The sequence below is a fragment of the Myotis davidii genome, unplaced genomic scaffold (assembly GCF_000327345.1).
Source record: "Myotis davidii unplaced genomic scaffold, ASM32734v1 scaffold573, whole genome shotgun sequence".
NCBI lineage: Eukaryota > Metazoa > Chordata > Mammalia > Chiroptera > Vespertilionidae > Myotis > Myotis davidii.
Genome location: NW_006285997.1, coordinates 4,289,320 through 4,313,426, shown reverse-complemented (window position 1 = coordinate 4,313,426; position 24,107 = coordinate 4,289,320). Strand labels below are relative to the sequence as shown.

At 38.4% G+C, this 24,107-nt stretch overlaps 1 protein-coding gene across 1 annotated transcript in view; it reads left to right on the top strand.

The window, feature by feature from the left end:
* Positions 1-24,107, top strand: part of BBS9 (Bardet-Biedl syndrome 9) — a 313,602-nt gene that overhangs the window by 148,004 nt on the left and 141,491 nt on the right. The window contains exons 16-19 of the mRNA XM_015559690.1: positions 1,276-1,416; positions 1,530-1,594; positions 12,554-12,769; positions 15,690-15,842. Coding sequence (XP_015415176.1) covers positions 1,276-1,416; positions 1,530-1,594; positions 12,554-12,769; positions 15,690-15,842 — 575 coding nt within the window. The remainder of the gene's footprint in view (positions 1-1,275; positions 1,417-1,529; positions 1,595-12,553; positions 12,770-15,689; positions 15,843-24,107) is intronic.

Here is a 24,107-nt window from a genome sequence, read left to right as displayed (position 1 = left end):
TATAGTCCCAGCTTGGATGCAGAGTAAGCCACTCAACCCCAACTGGCTTAAACAAAATATGTTGCTAATTTGGAATCATGTCCCCAAACTCCAACTGCTCTTACTTTACTATTTCTAAGCTGCTCACTGACTCCACTGTAGGCAGTAAAGGGATGAATGTGTGGCCCCATCAAGTAAAGTACAGCAGGTCCCGAGATACAGGCTTCTGTATATTACCCCATCAAGAACAGAACCCTAGAATAAAAGGAGAGAAAACGGAAGTTGTAGAATTGCTTTTCTGGATTTATAAGTAGAGAGCCCACTTTGCTTTGGTTTCAGTATCGTTCTCTTTAAAAATATTGAAAGGAATTGATTTTTAAAAACTTTTAATCCTGACGTAAAAGTCTTCATTGTTATGTATTGTTCAGTTACCTATTTAAATATGCCTGTGTACATAAAAAACAAAATTTGACAATTGAATGACTATGGAAGCCTTTAAAAATGTCACTTAACTGGTATGTAAAGTTAAATGGATTGAGAAAAATTGAATCATATGAAGGTAATATTCTTAATATTACTGTATAAAATGTCATGAACTTCAGTAGATCTTAAGTAGAACAAATTCTGCTTTCATGTTGTAATTTATTGCAAATTATTAATTGTAATTTGAATTTTTAGTAAGTAAAAAAGCCTAAAGGTTACAAAATTTGTGTGTGGAGGTAGAGAAATTATGAAATATAGTCATATAAAGTCTTTTTGATGCAAATTTGATATTCATTGCTCATCTTAGCTGAGAGTCTTAAATTAGGGCTAGAACTTTAAAGGCCTTAGTTTAAAGATAGTTCAGTAATTGACTATAACTCTATATATAGTGTTGAAGTGTTTCTTGATTTTAAAAATATGGTATTACTATTAAAGGCAGACCTCATGCCTGTGTCTTTTCTAAGATTTTATTTCTGCCTTTCACTTTAAAAAAATCTGCAATACTAGTACTCGTTATCTTTTTAGTTTTTAAATTATGGTTGACATTCAGTATTGATTTCAGGTGTACAGCCTAGTTATTAGACATTTATATAACTTACAGTGATCCCTGATATTGCCTTCTGCTTTTTGACAATAATATAAACATGTGAATTATGATAATAATGTGCAGTTCAGTTATGCTAGACAAAATGGGCAGGCTGCAGACTTTTAAACTGGGATATGTTGCTGCTCAGACTATTAGTAGTACAGATTTTTTATGTATCAAATGATTTGACACAGTCGTGACTCTGCATTTCTCCCTTTTTATTTCAGGCATTCCTCGGGTTACCCAATGTAAATTCAGACTTCCCCTGAAATTAATCTGTCTACCAGGCCAACCTTCAAAAATTGCAAGCCACAAACTAACGATTGATACCAACAAACCTCCAGTCAGCCTTCTCAGTCTCTTTCCAGGTAGGCCTTCTGAAGTAACATGCCTGTAATATATCAGAAATGTTAAGAATTTAGAATGGAATCCTTCACCAGCAGGTAATGATGGGGTAATTATCAGATAATTGTTAAGTCAGAATATGAAAATGCCTCCAGGATTTTTCCCTTGCCTGTTCAAAGGCGAGTAGCTTATATCAACAAGGTAATGAGGTGTACCTTTTAAGTTTGATTAAAATTAGTATAATCATTATTTTGTTTCTGTATTCAGAGACAAGAACATCAAATGTTTCTCTTTAGACGGTGGAATTTTTTGGCTCATAATGTAAATATTTATTATTCACTTTCATTGTAGGTTTCTGGATAGGTACCTTTTTAAAGTTCAGTCTTATGCCCCTGAAAAGTAATCGCCTAAGTAGGTGCTCTTTGTGCTTCTGCTGCCTGCAGCAGCTGGAGGGGGCGAATGTTTGAATGTTCATTCTCTGGCCCTGATTGCTTAGAAGGGGCTCCGTATATAAAGCCTCAGCATCACAGTGAACATTTGGGGTAATCTGTGAAGGTGTGACCTTCTCCGGTGTCAGATTTCCTCTGAGTAACTTAGAAAAAAGAGAGGCATCGATTGGATGAAGCATCTGCAGTAACCAGGTTTCTAATGGAGCCCTCTAGTCACTTTCTTGGTGATGGGGTGGAATTAAAAAAAACAAATTTGGGAATTAAATCAACTCTCTTAAATCCCTCATTAAAAAATCGTCACCACTGACTCTGAGATGCATCCTCACCCTTGCATTAGTGGGTAGGATTTAGAATACAAAGAGTATTTCCCACAAGCTTTAGCGATTTATGGTAAGTCAACTTTTGTGTTATTAACTACTTAAAGTGCTTACAATTTATTTTTCATGAATTTGAAGTGTTTAAAAGCGTTGTTTATGTATAATGAAAAGCCTTCAAAATGGAATGCTTTATTTTATTTTTATTTTTTTAAATTCTTTATTAGTTAAGGTATTACAAATGTGTCCTCATCCCCCCATTAACCCCCCATCCTCCCCCCCACCCCCCACTCATGCTCTCATCCCCCTTCTGTCCATGTCCATTGGTTTGGCTTATATGCATGTATACAAGTCCTTTGGTTGATCTCTTCCCCTTGCCCCCTCCCTCCCCTACTTTCCCTCTGGGGATTAATAGTCTGATCACTGTTTCTCTGTCTTTGGATCTGTCCCTGTTCATCAGTCTATGTTGTTCTCTATATTCCACAAATGAGTGAAATCATGAGGTATTTATCTTTCTCTGACTGGCTTATTTCACTTAGCAGAATGCTCTCCAGTTCCAAAATGGAATGCTTTTTATTACAATTGACCTATTCTTTAGTTTGGCTTGAGTTTGGGTATACCAGGTATATATGTATATTGTTAGCAAATAGTTTTGTACCTTTTGGTTTTTCCCTTTCCTTTCCTTCCTTCTTAGTCATTTTCGTATAACAAATTTGGATTATAAAGAAGGCAGAAAGAGCCACTACCTTCACAACATCTTATACAAATGTATTAATTCCTTGGGTCTCCTATACTATCCTGGAAATTTAGTAGGAAATTATATGCTGCACACCGAACTTATTGGTGCCTTAGAAAAGTGGTTAAGACCTTGGCTTCTGAGTGGTTGACATTTACTGTGGATGGGTACAACCCACAGAGGCTGAATAAAAATGCAGGCTTTCGATCAGAGAGGTAATCTCTGGAAGCCTAGGAGAGCTTAGGTACGTGTTTCTCCTGATTTGGGGCTCAATTGTTTTGATATCGTTGGTATCTTAGACTCGTCAACACATATTTGCTTCTTACTTACTTTAGAAACAGGATTCAATGACAGATTAAAAAAAATTTCCTTCAAGATCCAATGTATGTGATACAGCCGGTTCTTTTTGGGAGATCCTGGATCTGTGTTCATATTGAACATGCTGGAATCCTATCATTGTTCAACATAAGCCCTCTTGGTACTGTTTCACTTTTCCATTTTTCACTCTTGGTATATAAGACTTTTATGTATTGATGTCAGGTAATGTTGGGTCAAACTGTCCTTGAGTTCCAGATTTCAGCGATGCTGTCTTTTCAACCTTTGTTTCTCTTGGCGCTGTATTTTGGGTGGTTTCTGCTGCTATACATTCGAGTCACTTTATTCTGCAGAGTGTGATGTGTGCCCATGGGTCTCTCCTTCTCCTTCTCCTTCTCCTTCTCCTTCTCCTTCTCCTTCTTCTCCTTCTCCTTCTCCTTCTCCTTCCCCTTCCCCTTCCCCTTCCACTCTTCCTCCTCCTCCTCCTCCTCCTCCTCCTCTTTCTTCTTCTTCTTTCTTCTTCTTCTTCTTCTTCCCACCTTCCATGCCTGTAATAGAATGTCCTTGAACATACAGAACAACATAATAATGTTTAAATGCCCTTGTCTATGAGTCTGTCATCCATGTCATTTCTGAGTTAGTTCTGATTGATTTGCTCCCTCTTATGGATTGTAATTTCTTCCTTCTTGGCATGTCCTGTAGTTTTTGTTTGAAGAACAGAACTTCTGAATTTTATCTAGCTGTGTGTTGAGTACTTTAGTTTTCCTCTAAAACTTCTTGAGATTTTTTTTTTCTGAGACACTGTTAAGTTACTTAAAAAAGTTTGATCCTTTCAGGTGGTGATAGGCAGGATGGGAGCAACATTTTATTCGAGGGCAAACTTCACCCACTTCTGAGGGCGAACTCTTGCATGTGTTCTGCACAATGCCTAGGGAATTAGGCTGGTTCCTATCCTGGCCAGTGAGAACAGGGCTGGTTCCTGGCTCTGGGCGGGATCGCAGATTCCATGTTCCCTGTAATCTCTTTCTGTGGTTCCCTCAGCCTCACGTAGTTTCCTTACAGGTGTGGACTGATTGGCATTGGGATATGTACTCCAGGGGCACTTTGCAGATCTCCGCAGACCTCCCTCTGTCGCGCTCTCTTCTCTGACATCCTGCCTGTGAACTTGTGCAACTTTGACCTTTCCAGACTCCCAGTTCTATTTTCCTTCTTGGGGAGAATGCTTTGTTGCACCTCGGTTCCCCAAACTGTCTTGAGGCCTACAGATTTTTCTCGAGGCAGTAAACTGGGGCGATCATAGGGCTCACTCTGTTTGTTTCTTGTTTGGAAGGGATCATTGTTCAATTCTTGATTTCCAATGTATTAACAAAAAATATTTCAGCCCGGCAGGTGTGGCTTAGTGGTTGAGAGTTGACCTATGAACCAGGAGGTCATGGTTTCATTCCCGATCAGGGCACATGTCCAGGTTTCAGGCTTGATCCCCAGTGTGGGGTCTGCAGCAGGCAGCTGATCAATGGTTCTCTCTCACCATTGATGTTTCTATCTCTCTCTCCCTTTCCCTTCCTCTCTGAAATCAATAAAAATATATTTTTAAAAAGTATTTTATATTTTCTGTCCCATTTTTTTAGTTGTTTTCGATGGAAGGGTAACTGTGGCTCCAGTTTCTCCATCTTGGCCTGAAGTGAAAGTCTCCAACATTATAATTTTTGTTTGTTTGAGTCAGAATTCAAATGTGGTTTACATTTTGCAATTTTTTAATATGCATTTTTGGTATCTCCTTTTCTATAGGTTTTTACCCCTTCATCTCCCTTTTAATTATTTGTTGAAGAGTACATGCTATTTTTCCTATGTGTTTCTCACACTGTGCATTTCACCCATTACATCCCTGGGATGTTGTTTAATATTTATTTTCTCTGTCCACTTTGTTGCCTGTAAATTGCAGTTGCAGCTAGAGCTAGTAGTTAAGCTTAATTATTTTGGCCACATTGCTTAATGAATGGTGGTTTATGCTTTCAGCAGGGGGACAAGATATCTGCTTGTCTCTTTTTGTTTGTGATGGTCTCAGCCATTGATATTCAGTGCTGAGATCCACTCATTCATTGGAAGTTGAAAATAGTTATATTCTATTTCTTTCAAACTTCCTTCAGTTTTTGGCTGAAATAGTTCTATTTGGAGAACCTTTCCTTATGTACTATGGGTTATGTGGTGCACAAGTAGGATCACCAACATAAATGCATGGTTCCCTGTGTTTATTACTGATTTTTAAAAGAATGAGTTGCCTGGCCTGTATGGCTCAGTGGTTGAGTATCGACTCATGAACCAGGAGGTCAGGGCCCATGCCTGGGTTGTGGGGCTTGATCCCCAGTGTGGGGTGTGCAGGAGGCAGTTGATCAATGATTCTCTCTCATCATTAATATTTCTATCTCTCCCTCTCCCTTCCTCTCTGAAATCAATGAAAAAAAGGGGGAGGAGGGTTTGAAGCAAAGATATCTACTATTTGAATGACACCCCCTTAGATAGGGTGATGTTATATAGTGTTCAACCTTAACTATAATACACAGCGACTCGGCTATGCAGGTGATCAGATGGAGATGGTATGAATACCCGGGGAGAGGACACCAATCCCAGATAAGAGGCATTTTACCCTAATCCAATGACAGTTACTGCCAGGAAAGGTTGGGAGGAGAGAGGAGAGGAGGGCTACAGATAGAGCCTCTCTATTCTCATTTTCTCTGACTTGAAGAACTGAGCCCTTTACGCAACCTAGTCTTCACTTGAGCTTACTCCTGCCTTAGGCTTTTGAAATGCAGCACGATCTTGGTTCATCAATTCTCTCTAAAAGCTCTGAAGTTGCTTTTCTTCTACTTTCCTCAAGACCATAATCCAAAGGCATAATGATAAACCTTTGGATTGCTTTTCTAGTCTTTCTCCCTACTGTCTTGTCATTCATTCATTCAATAAGCACATCGGGTGCTACCTCTGGAGGTTTGAAGATGGACCAATTATAGTCCCTGGTCCCTGGGCCTAATGGAAGACTCAGGCAGGTAGATTTACAATATTTCAGGCCATTTTATAAATACTTTACACAGGTTATCCCATTGTCCTTGTTAAAAAAAATCCTGACCCCAGCATATGTTTTTATTTATTTTTTAGAGGGAGAGGAGAAGAGAGAGTGAGAGGGAAACATTGATCGGTTGTTTCCCATACATGCCACAACCAGGGATTGAACCTACAACTTAGGCATGTGCCCTGATCGGGAATCAAACTGGGAACCTTTTAGTGCACAGGATGATGCTCCCACCAACTGAGCCACCTGGCCAGGGTGACACTGTTTTGTTTTGATTAGCTTTAATCTTCACTTGGATGCTGAAATAATTTTTGTACATTTCTCTTGTTAAACTATTCTCTTTAGTTAAACTAAAAAATTGTTGCCAACATGTCCTTGGGAAATTGTACAAATATGTTTGACCTCAGTTTATGATGCTGTATGATGAGTTGGTAATTGAGATCATTTAAAAAAGGCAAGAAGTTATTCCATTTGAAAAATGGGGATATTTATGTCCTAATGCGTTATGTTTATTATTTTTTAGATAAAGTGACTTTTAGAGCATTGCTGTAGGGCATGATTACTTTACCATTCTGTAAATATCACCAAATATTGAGCTATATGGCTGATCCAGTCACATATATCTGAATAGATGGCAGTGCCATAGTGCAGGCGGACAGGCTGAGTCATGGGATAGGACGAGGCCTTTTAAATAAGGAACCACATGAACTGTGTCAACCGAAACCTGAAGAGTAGCCATTACAATTCCTGGTGGTTGTTTTTACTTGAGTGACACACAGAATTCTACCTAGGAAATGCCCTTGGTGATGAAGGGAGATAGATATGAAGAAAGTAGAGTTTTCTGGGGCTGAGGTAGATGTTGGTGCTCCCTACTGCTCTATCAGAATACCCATCCCCAAGAAAGGAATGAGGTAATTTGTACCCAATGTGTGTCTGGCATTTTCCTTTTTTGTGATTCTGAATCCAGGATGTAATTTCTCTTCTGAATGTCACAAGGACAAGTCACTTTGTCAGTAATGTCTCTAGCCCAGCTGGTGTGGCTCAGTGGTTGAGCTTCGACTTATGAACCAGAAGGTTATGGTTCGATTCCCAGTCAGGGCACATGCTCAGGTTGCAGGCTCAATCCCCAGTGGAGGGTGTGCAGGAGGCAACCAATCAATGATTGTCATCATTGATGTTTCTATCTCTCTCTCCCTCTCCTTTCCTCTCTGAAATCAATAAAAAATATATATATTTAAAAAATAATGTTTCTATAGCTTATCTTTATAGTTCATGAGTAGCAAATTTCACAGAGCTTAAAAAACATTGATAAAACTCAATTTACTAGATATAATTCTATCTGAGCTCAAATCGGTACAGTCTAAGCTACAGCTTAATCCAAGGATAAATGTAGAGGACCCAGTGTTGCAAGTGTTTAGAAAGAACTGGACAACCAAACTCAGTAGTAATTCATCAGTGAGATGTAGCTGGAAGGAACGTGGGTTTTATTTTGTTTTTAAATTTGCAATGTTAGAACATGTTTGAATAGTAATGGAAATGATCGAGTTAAGTGGGAGAGGCTGATGATCAGGAAAGAGAAAGGAGTCACAAAGCAATGAAATCTTTGAGAAAGAGAGAGGCGGTGGGATACAGGGCCTGGGTGGCGGGCACTGGGGGCATTCAGGGGGATTGAAGGAGGGTTTGGATGTAAGTCACACCTTTTGGAGAGTGGCTTGTGAAGATGGATAGAACAATGGAGACAGGGATTTCAGGGAAATGAGATGTCGCAGTTGTTGACATCTGGGGACATCTGAGGGATTGAAAGAGCCTGTTTGATGCTAGCACAGTGAATCAGAAAAAGAAACACATCCAGACACTGTTTTTAAAATCTTGGAGCACTAAGGATTAGGAGCATATCCTCAAAGATTAAAAAGGAAAAAGCAAGCTACTCAAAGAACATGAATTAAGAAGATTGGCTTGGATGCTAGAACACAATGGAAGAATTTTTTGCAAGATTTGAGGGAAATGATTTTCAACTTAGATTTCTGTTCCCAACTAAACCGGTCATTAAAAGTGAATGCTGAGTAAATACATATTTTCAGTGTCACAAGCAGGGTTAAGCAATTGCAAGTAGCAAATTTATGTAGCCTCGAGTAGGCCTTGGGGAAAAGAAAAGATAAGTAATACAATGAAAGATTATCCTGAAAGATTTTAACATGCTAGAATGAGGGATTGAATTGAATAAGATCAAGTTTAAAAGTCCTTTGCTTGTCTCTTGATTATTTTGCTTTCAGGTATAATGAAAACATTGTAGCCATGCATGTGAATAAGGGTTGGGCCTTGAGAAAAATTTTCTTTTTGCATCTGCCAAAAGAAAGCATCTGTAATCTTTTTAAAAACTTATTTATTTATCAAAATTAAATTTATTGGGGTGACATTGAATTTACAGGGGTGGGCAAAATTAAGTTTATGGAAGTATGTGGAAATAATACAATAATAAATATTAAAAAAGAATAAACTCACAACTGTAAACCTATTTGCATTAATATGTCATCGGTATATTGCATTGTGGACCCACCACACAAAGTATAGTCTCTTCCTGTCACTATCCTTTTGTCCCCCTTTACCCTCACCACTCTCCCCCTACTCCCCTTGCCCTCTGGTAACCACCATACTTTTTTGTCTATGCCTGTGAGTTTGTTTTGTTTTGTTGGTTGCTTTCTGTCTTATATTCCACAGCATATGTAATCTTGAAACATATTAACCAAAATATCTTCAGAGGAAAGCATGTGAGAGGCTTGCTCTTGCCTCTATTCATTTTGCATTCAGCAGACATGTTAGATATGAACACTGGTGGCTCTGGTGGCGCTCCTGGACTAATGGGAGAGACAGGTAGAGAACCAATACTCGAACTTGGTGCTGACAGAAGCCCACTTCAGGTGCAATTGCAGCAAAGGAGTGAGGTTCCATAAGTGATTTTGTTTGTGAAAGATCTTGAAGGATGAGTAGGAGATTATTGGGTGGAGGGTACTCCACAAAGAGGAAAAGGTATCTTCAGATGCTGGATAGAGCATGGGGTTTTAGAAATCAGGGAATTTTCTTCCGTCTGGGAATTTTATATAGTAGCGGCTTTGTGATTTAGTGATAAGTGTAATGACCAAATCCAAAGTCACCGGAAACCCACCCCATGCCACTGTGTACACTTTAATGTGTGCAGTGAGTCATCAATATATTACTGTTTTATATTTATCTTAGAACTTCTTAGCTATATTATCAAGGGACAATGGCCAAATTATATAAATCCAGCTTGGAAAAAGCCTTTTGAAAAGTAAATTTAGAGAAATCATCTACAGTTTCCACTAATATCGAAGAGGTTGTATATTTAGAATATTATACTAATATCTACTGAAATTGTTTATATTATTTTCTCAAACTTCTTGGCTCCAAAAGCCTTCATCTGCCTTTCCATCTCGCATTTAAAAATTTCCAAATAGTATAAATTATACTGATGCTTTGTTTATGACATGAATACAAACGTTATTTATATTGATGAACTTCAGATGTTCTGACATGAATAGACACTGACGTGATGCATTTTTGTGCCCTGCTTAGTTAAATCCATTATTTTCTCCATTTGTAGTAGAGTGGAATGGCAATTGACTGCACTCCAGTCATCTAAATTTATTTCATTTGGAAGCTGGAATGATTATTTCCACTGAGCTGCTATTACAAGATGCAAAGGAAAAAGGATAAAAAAAAATAAATCGAATGTTCATTTTGGCAGCTATTTTAATTACCAGTATTGTAAGGGTGTATTTTAAAATACAACTTTCTTCTTTCATGTTATATTATAAATAGATTTTTATTTCTCCTTTCCATGAAATGCAGATTCTGGAAAGTTTCCAATGCAATGTTAACTATTTTGAAACATAAAAACTGAGAAAATGCTTAATCATCAAAATAATGCCGGAGAAACCTTTGACTCATTAATTCTTGTTGATTTTTGGTAATCTGAAAAAAATCCACTTAAGAATAATTTTGTTTATATTTCTAAATCCCAAGGATAATTTTTTGTTATAAAAAATTAGTTTTTCTTTTTTCCCCTCATGTATTGAGGGAAATAAGAAAATAATTAAAGCCCAAAATGTTACAGAAAATATTACATCTATTTAAATGTTTATTATTTTTGCAATTCTATTATTGTTGACATTCATGCATTATACTTGGTCATAGTAGTGTACTGTCTTAGTCCAGTTGGGCTGCTATCACAAAATACCAGAGACTGGGTGGCTTTTGTACAATAGAAATTTGCTTCTCGCAGTTCTGGAGGCTGGGAAGTGCAAGATCATGGCTCTGGTACAGCGGGTGCCAGGTGAGAGCCTGCTTCAGGTTCATAGGTGTCTGTCTGTTTGCTATGTCCTCATATAGCAAAGGGGCAAGAGAGTTCTCTGGGGTCTCTTTTATAAGGGCACTCATCTCTTTCACGAGAGCTTCACCTTATGACTTAATCATCCCCCAAAGGCCCTACCTCCAAATACCATCACATTGGGCATTAGGGTTTAACATATGCATTTTGGGGGGGTTATATATATATTAAACCCTCATCAAGAGATATGTTTTTATTGATTTTTAGAGAAGGTGGAAATGGGAAAGAGAGAGTCCCGATTGAGGATTGAACCTGTAACCTAAATATGTGCCCTGTCCAGGACTGAGCTCTCAACCTTTTGGTGTACAGGACGATCTGCCAGCCAATTGGGCTACCCAACCAGGGCTTGACCAATATTTTTCAACATCTAATTGTGATTGATAGAAATTTTATAATTCAAAGATAAATTGCATTTTTATAGGTTCAGTAAACCCTTGATTTTGTGGTCCTCAATTTAACAGACTTTGGATTCTAGTCCATATGTCATATGTGAAAATTAACACCCTGCTAATTTAAAAATGCTTTTAACCAAGATATACTTATAGTTAAATTAACAGGTTATTTTTTGTTATTAATTCACTGTTATTTTTAATGAATTTAAGCGAATAGGCCATATGTTGGGAAGAACACTAGTAATTTCATTGACATAAATGGATACTACATTTCTACAAGTAGAGCCCACATATTTAAATCCAAGAGCACTGCTTGTAAACAATGTCCAGGAAGGATTAGTACATGCATCCTTCATGGTAGTTGGTTCTGTTGTCACTTGGTGTGACTTTCAGCAGCATTTTGTTTTGTTTTGTTAATCCTCACCTGATTGATTTTTAAAGCCCAAAGGCCCTACCTCCAAATACCATCACATTGGGCATTAGGGTTTAACATATGCATTTTGGGGGGGTATAAACATTCAGTCTATTTCAAGTAGCTGTGGGGTATCTAGAAGTTTATTTATATTTAAATTTTTCATTGATTTTCTTTAGATTTTTTACTTGTTTCACTCCACACCGTGGAAGGGAGGAGGAGAGACAGAGAGAGAAAAACTTTGATGTGAGAGAGACATATCAATTGGTTGCCTCCCGGGGATCAAGCCTGCAACCAAGGTATGTGCCCTTGACTGGAATTGAACCTGCAACTTCAGTCTGCGGGCCAGTGCTCTGTCCACTGAGCCAAACCTCCTAGGACGGCAGCAGTTTTAACGTGAGCAGGTGATGTTCCATGTGCGCTAACCCTCACCCCAGCGTGCGCATTTGTTTACTCTTGGTGAATGGTGAATGCACTCATTGACTAGACCTACTCAGTATAAATTTAAAATTACTGTAATACACACAGAAAACTTTTCTGTGAAATTAAACTTTAATTTTACAAATGTGTCCACATAAGGAAAAGCATATAAATAAATAACTTTGTCAATTTTTTAACGTACACATTCAGAAAACCTACTTTATTATAGAATGGCCTTCCGGCTTTAATGGACACTCCTTGGCTGAATTAGTCCATGATATGGAAGTTTAGTGTAATGATACCAGATTGTATTTTTACAATGGCTGTTTTCTTACCTTTAAAGTAAAGTGTTGTTTGTTTGTTCTTTAGAAGGACCCAAATTTGAGTGTTTTTTTTTCTTATTGTACTGTAACGTATTATAAGATACATACAGAGTAAAAAGGACCATACGCTATAGCTTGGCACTGTGACCACATACCTTTGGCGTTAAATTTGAAAATGTTAAGTGACTGATGCAGAAAACCTCAATAATGCATTACAAATATTTTATCAAGCCAGTAGAAATTGTTTCTATATTCCATCAAAGACATCTTTGTCCTTTTTGTTTTGGTATCCATTATCAGAGTTAGTAACAATTCATGTATTTTCAGCTAGTAATAAGCATTTTTATTAATTATTTTTTCCCTCTCCTAGAACGATATCGCATTCAGAGTGAACAATTTGAAGATCTTTGGCTCATAACAAATGAACTTATTATCCGCCTCGAAGAATATTTTGAAAAGCAGGGAAGCAAAGATTTCGCATGTTCTTTTTCTGGATCCATGCCCCTTCAAGAATATTTTGCATTGATCGATCATCATTTTGAGGTGTGTATGATTAGAACAAATATTATTTATAATTTTTCAACACATTAAAGAAAGAGATGCTGCAGAGGTAAGAATTGTACGATACACGCTATTCGGCCAGATGCTCCAACCTGTTCTTCTTTTATGGACAGTAGTTTTTGTGAATCTGGTTTGTGCCTGGAGCTAAGCATGTGGTCTTGCCTCAGAACAGAGCTGATTTAATTCCTCCACATGAGGACTTGACCTTTGACCCCAATAATATGGTGTTGAAACAATTGGAGCTTATCGGCAGCCATTAGGCTGACTAACACTAGCGGGCCATAAATGAGGTGTGATTGTAAAGCAAAGTCATTTTTCCTTTCCTTTCTTAACAAGCACACCACAACTTCTGCATCTGAATGAGGGTAACCACATAAAATATTCGGCAGTATCTGGCACCATGGACGCTTAGTAAAATGCTAAATGACTAAATGTCTAAATAAATGAGATCTGACAGTAACTTTGTTGCCTGAATATTTAATTGTTTTAAAAGTCCCATGTGTTAAAAAAATTCATCAGGCTCTACTTATTTATTGGTCTATAGGTAGACTTTGTAGGCAATTACAAAGGGGAATTGCAGAAGAATTTTGAACATAATTCAAAGAAGCTAGAGTGAGTACTTTTTGAGGACTCAATAGGATTTTGCATTTCTGTTTATAAACTACTAGAGGCCCCGTGCACGAAATTCTTGTGCAGGTATGGTCCTAGGCCTGGCTTGCGATCAGGGCCGTTTTCCCTGGCTGCTCGCAGCTGGCCCTGCCCCCCCACTGCCACCCACCCCCGGTTCCCCCATTCGCCATCAGATGATCGGTGCCAGCCGGGGGAAGGGACCGAGAGGTCCGCTATTCCTGCCCACTCGCCAGCCCTGCCCCTGCCACGAGTCGCCCTCTGTGTGTGGGGTGAGCGGTGGGGCCTTGGCTTGGTGCTGCCCATGTCCCCCGCCACCCACCCCTGGCTCCCTGTTCACCATCAGGCAATCGGAGCCTGCCGGCCGGGGAAAGGGACCAAGAGGGCGTCAGTGTGCCTCATAGTGACTGGTCCAGAGGTCATTCTGGTTGTTCTGCCTTTAGGGTCAATTTGCATATTACCCTTTTATTATATAGGATGGTGTGTGTGTGTGTGTGTGAGAGAGAGAGAGAGAGAGAGAGAGAGTCACATGAATAGTCTACCTAATTTCAGTCCCTTTCAACATCCTAAAGGCATTGACTTCAAGCTATAATAACTTTGTTTAACAGTCTGAACATAAAGGGAAAAATTCAGTGCATACAAACCAATTACAAATAACGTCATTATCAAATAGAGTTGAAGAACTTACTAGAGTTTCCCTTTTTATATCCTGATATTATCGTCATAATTATTGATGAAATATTATTTTTAAAACATTTTAGTTTAAGAAATTTATCACAACTTTTGGTAAAGAAAGCTTTTCCCCCTTCAAGAAAATATTCTTGTATTTAGTTAATTCCTTATTGTTTCTAACATTGGTATTAAAAGAAGCTAATAAAATTCCAAGATTTTTAAATCATGTATTAGAAAGTACATATAATGAAAAGATAAGGAAGTTTGGTTTGATATCAGAAATGTTAGCTATGCTTGATTTCTGAATATTTTGGATATATTTATTTCTGAACTAGTTATGACTGTTTTATAAGTTGAATTAGTAGTTCACATGATCTAATTTCATAGAGAGTTTCTTCTACTTTATGACTTTGACTAGCTTTCTTGTATCTTAATAATATTAAATTTAAAACTTATGGAAAGAGTTACAGTAGAAAGAGTAATTTCTGATTCTCATCTTCCAATCTCCTCTTTGGGGCCAACATTTGGTATCTGGTTTCGGGCGTGTCTTTCTAGAACTATTTCATGCAGTCACAACTATGCTAACAGATTTGTTTTAAAAAAATACATGAATGGTAGTACATTGTACATACTATTGTGTATTTTTTATTTTCTTTGTTTCATTTAGTGTATCTTTGGATAGCTTTGCATATCAGTACCCAGTAGTCCTGCAAAGTAGTCATTTTATTCATTTAATTTGTTCCCCTATTGATGAGTATTTTGATTTTTAATAACATCTTACTACAATAACAAACTATTCTATAATGACTATGCTTATATCTACATTAGTTTTTGCAGGCATACCCATAAGATAAGATCCTTGAAGTGGGATTGGTAGGTCAAAGGCTGTATGTGTGAGAGCTTATTTGTATTAACTTCTCTGTAAATTTTGCTCATTTTTCTATTGGGTTGTTGCTCTTTTTCTTAATGATTTGTATTGGGTGTGGTCCTTTTTCATTGATTTGTAGATGCTTTCTAGATATTAGTTTAGGGGCATGACTTTTAGTCGGTGTGGTTATTGCTCTTTTTGCAGTTTGCTTTTTGTCTTATCACTTTACTCATAATGTTTTTCTTTTCATAAACCATATAGAATTAATTTTTTTCAGTCCTTTATCATGTGTGTGTGTGTTTGTGTGTGTGGCTTTTGACTTTTGACTATACTCATAATGGTCTTTCTCATTCTGAGATTATGTAAAAATTCTAATTTTTCTGGTACTTTTATTGTGTCTAAATTTTTAATTCCTCTGCAATTAATTTTGCTGTAAATACTAGGGGAGAAATTCTTATTCTTTTCCCCATGTATTTAATTAATTTTCTCTAAACATTTATTAAATAATCTGTTTTTCCCTAGGCATACTAGGCATCTTTACTAAATTTTTATTTAACCTACTCCACTGTATTACCTTTGTATTCATGTACCAAATATCACCATTTTAATTCTTAACTCTATGATATGTTTTTTATTCATTATTCTTTCAGACTTTTATTGGAATTTTCTGTATTTTTACTTTAAATATTTTTGTCGTACACATTGAACCTGAATTTAAGAAACTCTTTGTTGTAGCTGCGGATAAATGGTGAAAAGTTGGAAGAACTCTTATCTGAAAGAGCTGTGCAATTTCGGGCCATCCAGCGCCGGCTGTTAACAAGGTTCAAAGACAAAACTCCTGCCCCCCTCCAACACCTGGACACGCTGCTGGACGGCACCTACAAGCAGGCAAGTACAGGGCCAGTGGTAGTACCTCTGCCACGTTCTGCTGATTTTGAAAATCAGGTGCGTTTTTTCAGAGTTAGCTTCCCTAGAGGAAAGAAAAATAGCTAATATGTAAACCTCAATAACTGTATTGATAATATATTTGCTGCTTGAAATCCTCATGGTTATTTGAAAAGTCTGTAGCAGCAGGAGGGCGCTCTGGAAAGAACACTGGGCTTTTTTCCATTCGATGGGGTAGGTACTCACCGTGTCCTTACGGAGATTCTGCTCCACAGTGTATGTGGGAGTGCGGGGCACATGGCTCCCCAAGACAGACGGGGTGCTCCGTGCAGGAGGTTACGTGGCTCCTCGTAGGCCTCATGGGTCTCTGGTCCTCACACACTCTCTCTCCCGCGCCCTTTTCATTTGCTTTGTTTCTCATGGTTTTCTTTCCCCTCCTCCTCGGGATCGCTCTGTTGACTTGTCTCTCTCCTTCTCGGGCCTCCGGCCATGCCTCCCACACGTGGGCTGCAGGTGGGCTGAGTCTCGTCTTTCATGAGGCTGGGTCTTTTTGTGGACACAGTGGCAGAGGAGTGCTTAAAGGCATTTGATGAGGATGCTTGATTTAATGCTTTCCATCTTTTCCAGATAGCAAGACTTCCTTGTCTCTATACACTTAAAGTGCTGGTTTTTTTTGTTTTCTGCTTAGCCTTGGGGTTGGGTTTTTCCATGATATGTACGGTTACAGAAAAGATGATCAAAACCAGGGTTTTCACTTGAATCTGTATTTTAAGCCTCCATTCTTTTTAGATAAAAGAGGGGAATGAACAAGTTTTCAAAAGAAAAATGTGAATACTATAAGAAAATGTAACTTAGTTTCAATGTAATTCACAACTCAATTTTATCATAAATATTCACATTAAATTATAACTAGATAATGTTCTTTATTTTAATTATTTTTAGTAAATTTTTAATGACATAGTTAAATCATGAACATAATTTCCCAATGAAAATTACAAGATTATACATAAGGCTAAATTCTCCAGCTTGATTCTTTATCAACTTTTCAGAAATATAATCATGTTCCCTAACCCTTGAACTTAGGTTTTCTTGTACTTTTGAATTAGAGAACCTTTTCTTGTCATTAGAATCTTATTCATTTATAATCAGTTGTGGTCTATGGACTTTAAGATCCATTAGTTTTGTCAAGAGATGCTTAACGCAAGCAGAGTATGTGTGTTGTGTGCAGGCTAACGAGGCTGCCTGGACATTCACTGACGTGCTCAGTTCGGCCAGTTGTTTGGAGATGGACTCGCTGTCTAGTCTCCTTGCCTATCCTCCCCTCAGCCCTGTCCCGGGCGGGCTCACGGGACCCATGTTTGGTCTCATGCTCTGTGGTAGTCATCTTGAAATCCCTAGTACTTATTGAATAAAAGGCCCCGTATTTCCGTGTTGCTCTGGACACCACAGCAATGGAGGCCCTGGCTGTCAGGGTACTCATTTGTGATGAATAGGACAAGAAGACCGAGAGTTCCAATACACGACAGAGTTCAAAGACAGAGTAGAGTTTTCAGACAGAATGGCTTTATTACCACTGCAAATTTCCCCAAAAGGAAGGAAAAGAGGTGCAGTGGGTATCTGTGAGAGCTCCTCTGGACAACTCTGGGCTTCCTTCTGGGAAAGGCATCCTGGCTAAGTGACCCTGGAGTGACAAGTTTAACTCACGTAGGAGCACTGTTCTGCATTCGTTGTCTCTAGACTTCCAACAGGTGGTCACTGGCATAAAAATCCCCCGTCAATAGTTATAAGGTTAGGTGCACAAGGGGGTCAATCAAGCACTTGTCTCCTGCTGTGTCTTTGATTGGACAGTGACTGAAACCCACACGCCCACATTATTGTTTTACTCTTACTAGCATGCCTGTCTTTAGTGTCGGCCTGCTGCCACCTCGCACTCATGGGGGCACCTGCCAGGCAGTCCTCCCTGGCCACCAGCACTGAGCAGAAGGACCAGTGCTCTTGCTCTGGAGAAAGCATCTTGGGATTCTTACACGGGAAGGGCCTGGCCCCCTGAGTGAAGATTTTCCAGTTGCTCACCACAATTTCAAGAATTTATTCTCAAATTTGGGGGGAAAAAGGCTTCCTTTTAGAAAGATCTTTTACTTTCTAGGTGAAGAGGTATAATGTTAAATGAAAGTAAGCATGTGGAGAATTTCTTTTTTTAATTTTTAGCAGCGAGACACCTAAATTTCATCATTTGTATAATTGGAATTACTGCCCTGTCAACCATCTAAATATGGTTTTGAAGAACCTAAGAAAGGAAGTAAGGCAGGGGTGGGAAATGTCTGTCTGGCCCTGCAAAGGCATTAGGGGTGAGTTAATTGAATGTTTGACAAACATATCAGGCTAATTTTTAAGTTAATAATTTTGTATGGCCCTTGAATGATGTTATAAATATCCAAATGGCCCTTGGCAGAAAAAAGGGTTCCCCACCCCTGAAGTAAGGGGAGAGAAGAGAAATTCATATTTATTGAGTATCTGTTGAGTCTTAGGTCAGTTTCATTTATCACTTTATTTAATACAATCATTTTGTGAGGGTGGCATTATTGCTCCCACTTTATGGGTGAAGAACTTGAGGCTCTGAGCGGAGTTAAGCAACTTGCCCAATGTCACAGATTCTGAAGTCCCTGCTTTCCTAACTCATGTGGCATTTTCATTTTAATCATTTCCAGATGGAATGTAGGCATCCTAGGTTTTCTTTAGCAAAACTACAGTAGGATTAAAGAAAAAGAAGATTCATGCAAACTCTTTGTGCATATGCGCAGCATATATATATTATCAGCCACCCAGCATTCATTGCGAATACCCTACTGGACAGGTAACGGAATCTGGAGCATTCCCGAAAGGATATATTACATCTGAAACTGGGTTATCAGGGGAAGAGGCGACTGTTAATGTGTTGACTTTTCCTGAAGTTCAGTTTTCTTTGCCGTCCAGTGCTAATGTTTATTGCATTCGGCAGAAAAGCTTTGGAAAATAAGTTTTCTTCACATTATAAAATTTTCACGTATGTTTGTTAGTCAAAGCCGGACTGATGGGTTGAACTGAATGAAGGGAACTTAGACTTACCCTCCGGCTTGGCTTGTGCTGTGATGCTCTTGTGTGTACCGAGATTTCTCCTCCCCACAGGAACACTGACCCTCTGTTGTAGCAGAGGGAAAATGTTTACTAATCTGAACATTTAATTGTGTCAGATGACATATGTGTGATGTAATGACTTATAGTCATTAATGTTCTAGAAAAGCACTTGGCCAATTTCTCTCTTGTGGAAAACAGGGGCTGTATTAGGCCTAATTTTAAACAGAGATCCTGTGGTTTCGTTTTGCTATTTGTTACTTTTTCTGTGCTTAAAACTTCCTTCCACTCTGTTTATTTGTATGGAATTGATATATAAAAGTCATTTTCAGTCACACAGAAGTCTGAGAGCTTTTTGGTCTATGACTTTTCAAATGAGCATGATTTTGGCCGATAACACAAAGGAATATGTGATGAAACGCTTCAGAGGCCCGCGTTCCTCTTTGCCATGGCAAGGAAAACACTCTGCTAATAGGCTGAGAGGAAGTCTCTGGGATGTGGTGATGGGCTGCATTTGTTTTTCTTATACCCACTTAAGAGCTAAAAAGAAATCTTTCTGTGAAGGAGAGAATAAACAGGTCAGAAGGGGCACAGAAATTTGCAGTCACATGCTTGGGATGAATAGAAGAGGTAAGTTAACAAAGAAAAGGATGGGATGGCAAAAGAAAAAAAAAGGATGGTTAAAGAAAAAAAAAAAAAGGAAGTTTGTATGTCTTTACCCCTTATTTCTACTCTTGGAAAATAGTTCACAAAGTTGTTTATTTACAGTATTAATCACTTTGGCAAGAAATTAGAAACCAGCTTTTCATAGTTGGAAAATGATTAGGTTATTGTAGTTTTATTTGAAATGATATCATTTCATGTCATTATTTAAAAAACTGGAATAATAGAAAACATTTCTAGTAATTGAAAAAAGCAGGTTAATATGTAGTAAAGAAATAATGAAATGGATGTATCTATAATAGGTAGGTGAGCAAAGATTTGGAAGAAATAAAAAATTAAAAATGGTATACATTTGTTTTAGTTGACTTTGTGTTCTTAAACCATCTCCTTTAGTATTATGATCATAATTTGATAAGCATGAAAATAATTTTTTCACAATTCGTGAATATACTTAATGCTACTGAACTATACACTTGAAAAATAGTTAAGATGGTAAATTTTATAGTCTTTGGGTTTTACTACAGTTAAAAGAAATAATAACTTTTTGAAAAATGGGATATAGCCCAGCTGGTGTGGCTCAGTGGTGGAACGTCAACCTATGAACCAGGAGGTAAGGGTTCAATTTCCTGTCAGGGCCCATACCTGGGGTGCGGGCTGAATCCTCAGTAGGGGGTGTGCAGGAGGCAGCCAATCAATGATTCTGATCATTGATGTTTCTATCTCTCCCTCTCTGAAATCAATAAAAATATATTTTAAAAGAGAAAAAGAAAAAGAAAAATGAGATATGCTCCTCAACTCCTGGTCTTCATTGGTATTTTCGGAGGAAATATTTTCTCTCTCTTATGTATACCTTAGAAGCTAATTTCTCTAGTTTCCAAATGTGTAGAATTTTGGGTTATTATTTCATATACAAAAATTTGTGCACTCGGGGGGTGGGGGGTGGTTCCTCAGCCCGGCCTGTGCCCTCTCGCAGTCTGGGACCCCTTGGGGGATGTCCGCCTGCTGCCTTAGGCCGCTCCCCGGGGGATCAGGCTTAAGCTGGCAGTCAGACATCCCTCTGGCAGCCTGGGAGCCCTTAGAGAGGCCTGTTGCATGAAAAGATTCGTGCAATAGGCCTTCCCTTCCCCTGGCTGCCAGCTCCGGTTTTCCTCCGGCATCCGGCACCCAGGCCTTCGCTCCGGCTGGAGCCACCTTCAGTGCCTTCGCTGCTCCCGCCGGAGCCATGTATGCAAATTAACCGCCATCTTTGTTGGTGGTTAATTTGCATATCTTGCTGATTAGCCAATGGGAGGCGTAGCGAAGGTATGGTTAATTACCCTGTTTGTCTATTATTAGATTAGATGAGTTAGTTTATTCAAAAGAGAGCAATTAGGTACCTGTACTTTATACTTGAATGAATATAGGAATAGAGTTGATGTTGTCTTGTTGACCCTAACCTCACTAGTCCCTTTAGGCAAATGAGAGACATATACAAAGCTCTTTCAAAATTATGTAAATTTTTTTCAACCAGGTTAGAGTGCAACTTAGAATGTGTTGTCCAAAGTGTGTTTGTTACAAGTATATCACTGAAATATTCAATATACATCAGTGTGTATGGCTATATGGTCTAGCCCAGTAGAAGTAAATGTGAAGCTCCAAGTGTGAGCCATATATATAATTTTTAGTTTTCTAGTAGCCACATTTAAAAAGGTAAAATAAGACAAGTGATATTAATGTTACCATTTCAACATGTAATCCAATAAAAATGATTGAGATATTTATATTTTTTCATAGTAAGTCTTGAAAACATGGTTTATTTTATACTTGCAACACATTTCAAGTGCTAAATATCCAAATGTGGCTAGTGGCTACCTTAGTGGACATTACAGTTCTTGCTACAGATAGTTGTCAACTCACAATTTATATTGTTTCTTATAATGCCTCTTTTCTTGATTTTTAATTTCCTTTAGTTCTTTTAAATTCTTGTGTATGATAAGGCAATCATTGACCCAATGGGTTTCATTCACTGGATGTGAACAGTGAGCAGTGGGAAGTACTCTTATATGGTTAGGGGACTACCAGGAACCTTCCCTTACATAAACCATGTATTCAGGTATTAAGAAAAAAAAGAGGTACGCTCTCCCTCTCAGGAGTACACCTGTGCCTTTCGCTTTCACCTCTTCTTCCCTCCAAGCATGTTACCTTTGCCTTTCTCTCTCTAAGCTCCCCTTTTGCCTCTAAAACTTGTTTCCTGAGCTCATGCAGCCCAGGTGGCTCACTTCTACTACCTCTGCAACTTCCTAAATAAACTTCTTCTTAGAATTTGAAAAAGAAGAAAAACACACATCAAATTTGTGTCCACAGATTTGGGTCCTTGTTTCAGCTCTTCCTGGCTCCTTGACTTGGGGCATGTCGCTAATCCCTCTGAGCCTTGCTGCTTTAATTTCATCCTTGGACTCTTAGAATCTGTCTGAGAAGCATCCAGCATGGTGCTTAACTTCTAGTAACATTCTCCATAAATATTTATTGTATCTGCATAATAGGGCAAGGGACTGAGACTTAACTTTCTGGCGGTTCAGAATTTCAGGAACAAATGGGGCCTTCGGGGTCATCTAATGTCAGTCCTAGACTGGGGTGTGGCTGTTGACCCGTTACCATTGTTCAGTGGACTTGAATGATCAGGATCTAAGTTACAGGGCTTTGTGAGACTGAATTAGTTTTCAAACAAAATATGTAAGTGCAAAGTATTATTATAACATTGGAGTTATGCTTCCCTGGGTTGAAGTATGTAGCACTAATTGACATTAATGGGTGTTGTACATAAATCAAAGGGAGAACAGACCTATTAGTGTATTAAAAAAACATTCTACTTTTAATATCCATCTGGTATGCTTTACTTCCCTGGGGCATTCATGGGTTTTTGTTTTTAATAAATTAAATGCATATTTCTTTTATCTGCATGTTCTTCAGTCAGTATTTAAGTTTTCTGCTTGCTAGTGTTAGTTTGAACAATTCGCTAGGTTGTAAACTCAATGTTAGGATTTCGCTTTGGTGAATTTATCAGATTCAGAAATTTGATCACCTGTCTGATAAAAAGTATTCTAAGCCAAAGTAATCAGGGGGTATGCTCTTGTGGGACAATTTCCTTCTATTTGTTGTTTGATCTTTTTTTTTTAAATTAGTCTTTTGAGATACACTCAGAAGCAAGATGTGTCTAATATTACAATAAAGCTATTTATGGGCCCATTATAAGGAAATGCAAATCTTATCTTTTTGTGTCAGTGATGAGAGAAAAATATATAAGTGGCCTCCAATTATCTGTAATTGTATGAAGTCTTCTTTCATGTATGTTATCTGTCTTCCTGTTTAATCCCATCTGGCACACTTATGCCTTTTGTATTAGTTTTTTGTAAATGGAGTTCTGAATGGTTTGAATTGTGAATTAACAATGATCACAATCCTCACATCCCTCCTCTCTACCTTCCTTCCTCCCCCTTCCTCTCTCTTTAAATAAAGAGAAACAGGGCCAGTTTCCTAGAGAGACCTACGAGGATTAAAAGAAGGAATGTACAGTCTTTATAAGAGTATCTGTGAGCAGCTGAGCAGGGTTATCAGTCCTGCTGTGTGTTTGTGTATGAATAAACAGAGTGCTGGCAGTGTGCTGAGTGCTGCTTGAAAGTACCACATGAAACCAAGGATAAGTTGAGGTGGTATCTCTTTAAAAAGATATTTTTGTGAGACCCAACTGGGTATACAGGGAGAAGGTCATAGTAGGTAAACACAATTAAATGAAAAGAAATGACTTTGAACGTTGGTCTTTAAATCGATTTAAATATATTGTCACTCTATCTGGGAATCGTTAATAGAATTTTGTTCAGTAAAATCAGCAGGTACTTCACTATTTTCCATGAAGGCTCACACTCTATTTTAAAGTTTCCTTTTACATGATTTTCAAATCTCTTATAGCAGAATATTAGATTTCAGGGAAATCCAACCTCCCCTCCCACCCAAACATTGATTCTCTACCGCCCTTTCCCCCCATCTGGGACTGGCTTCTGGCCAGCACTTAATATTATTGTTCAGTTGACTCACCAGTTAGAATGATGGGCTCAGAGGTCATATATGTTTGGAGATGTGTTTCCCATGGAAGTGATAGATTTTCACTGGGTCATCTCCTCCTCCATCTTTTACCCCACCTTCATGACTCAAGGTAGAGGTGTGTAGGAGGATCGGCCCTTGCGAAATTGAGGCCATACACTCAAGGAAGCCCATAGATCCTGGTTATGATCTAACAAGTTGACTGCTTATCTGACACATCAGATAACACTAACCTTCTCCATGTAATTACCTGTACTTTTTCTTTGTTTGTTTTTGTGCTGTCCCATTCCCAAACCTCCAGGAGACCCCTGTTGTCTCACTCTGGCATTCAAACATTTCTGAAGACTGCAACCCACCTCCTTCTAATCTTCACCCCTATTTCTGCAAAACCTGCTTGCCAGTCAAGCTAGCCTATCC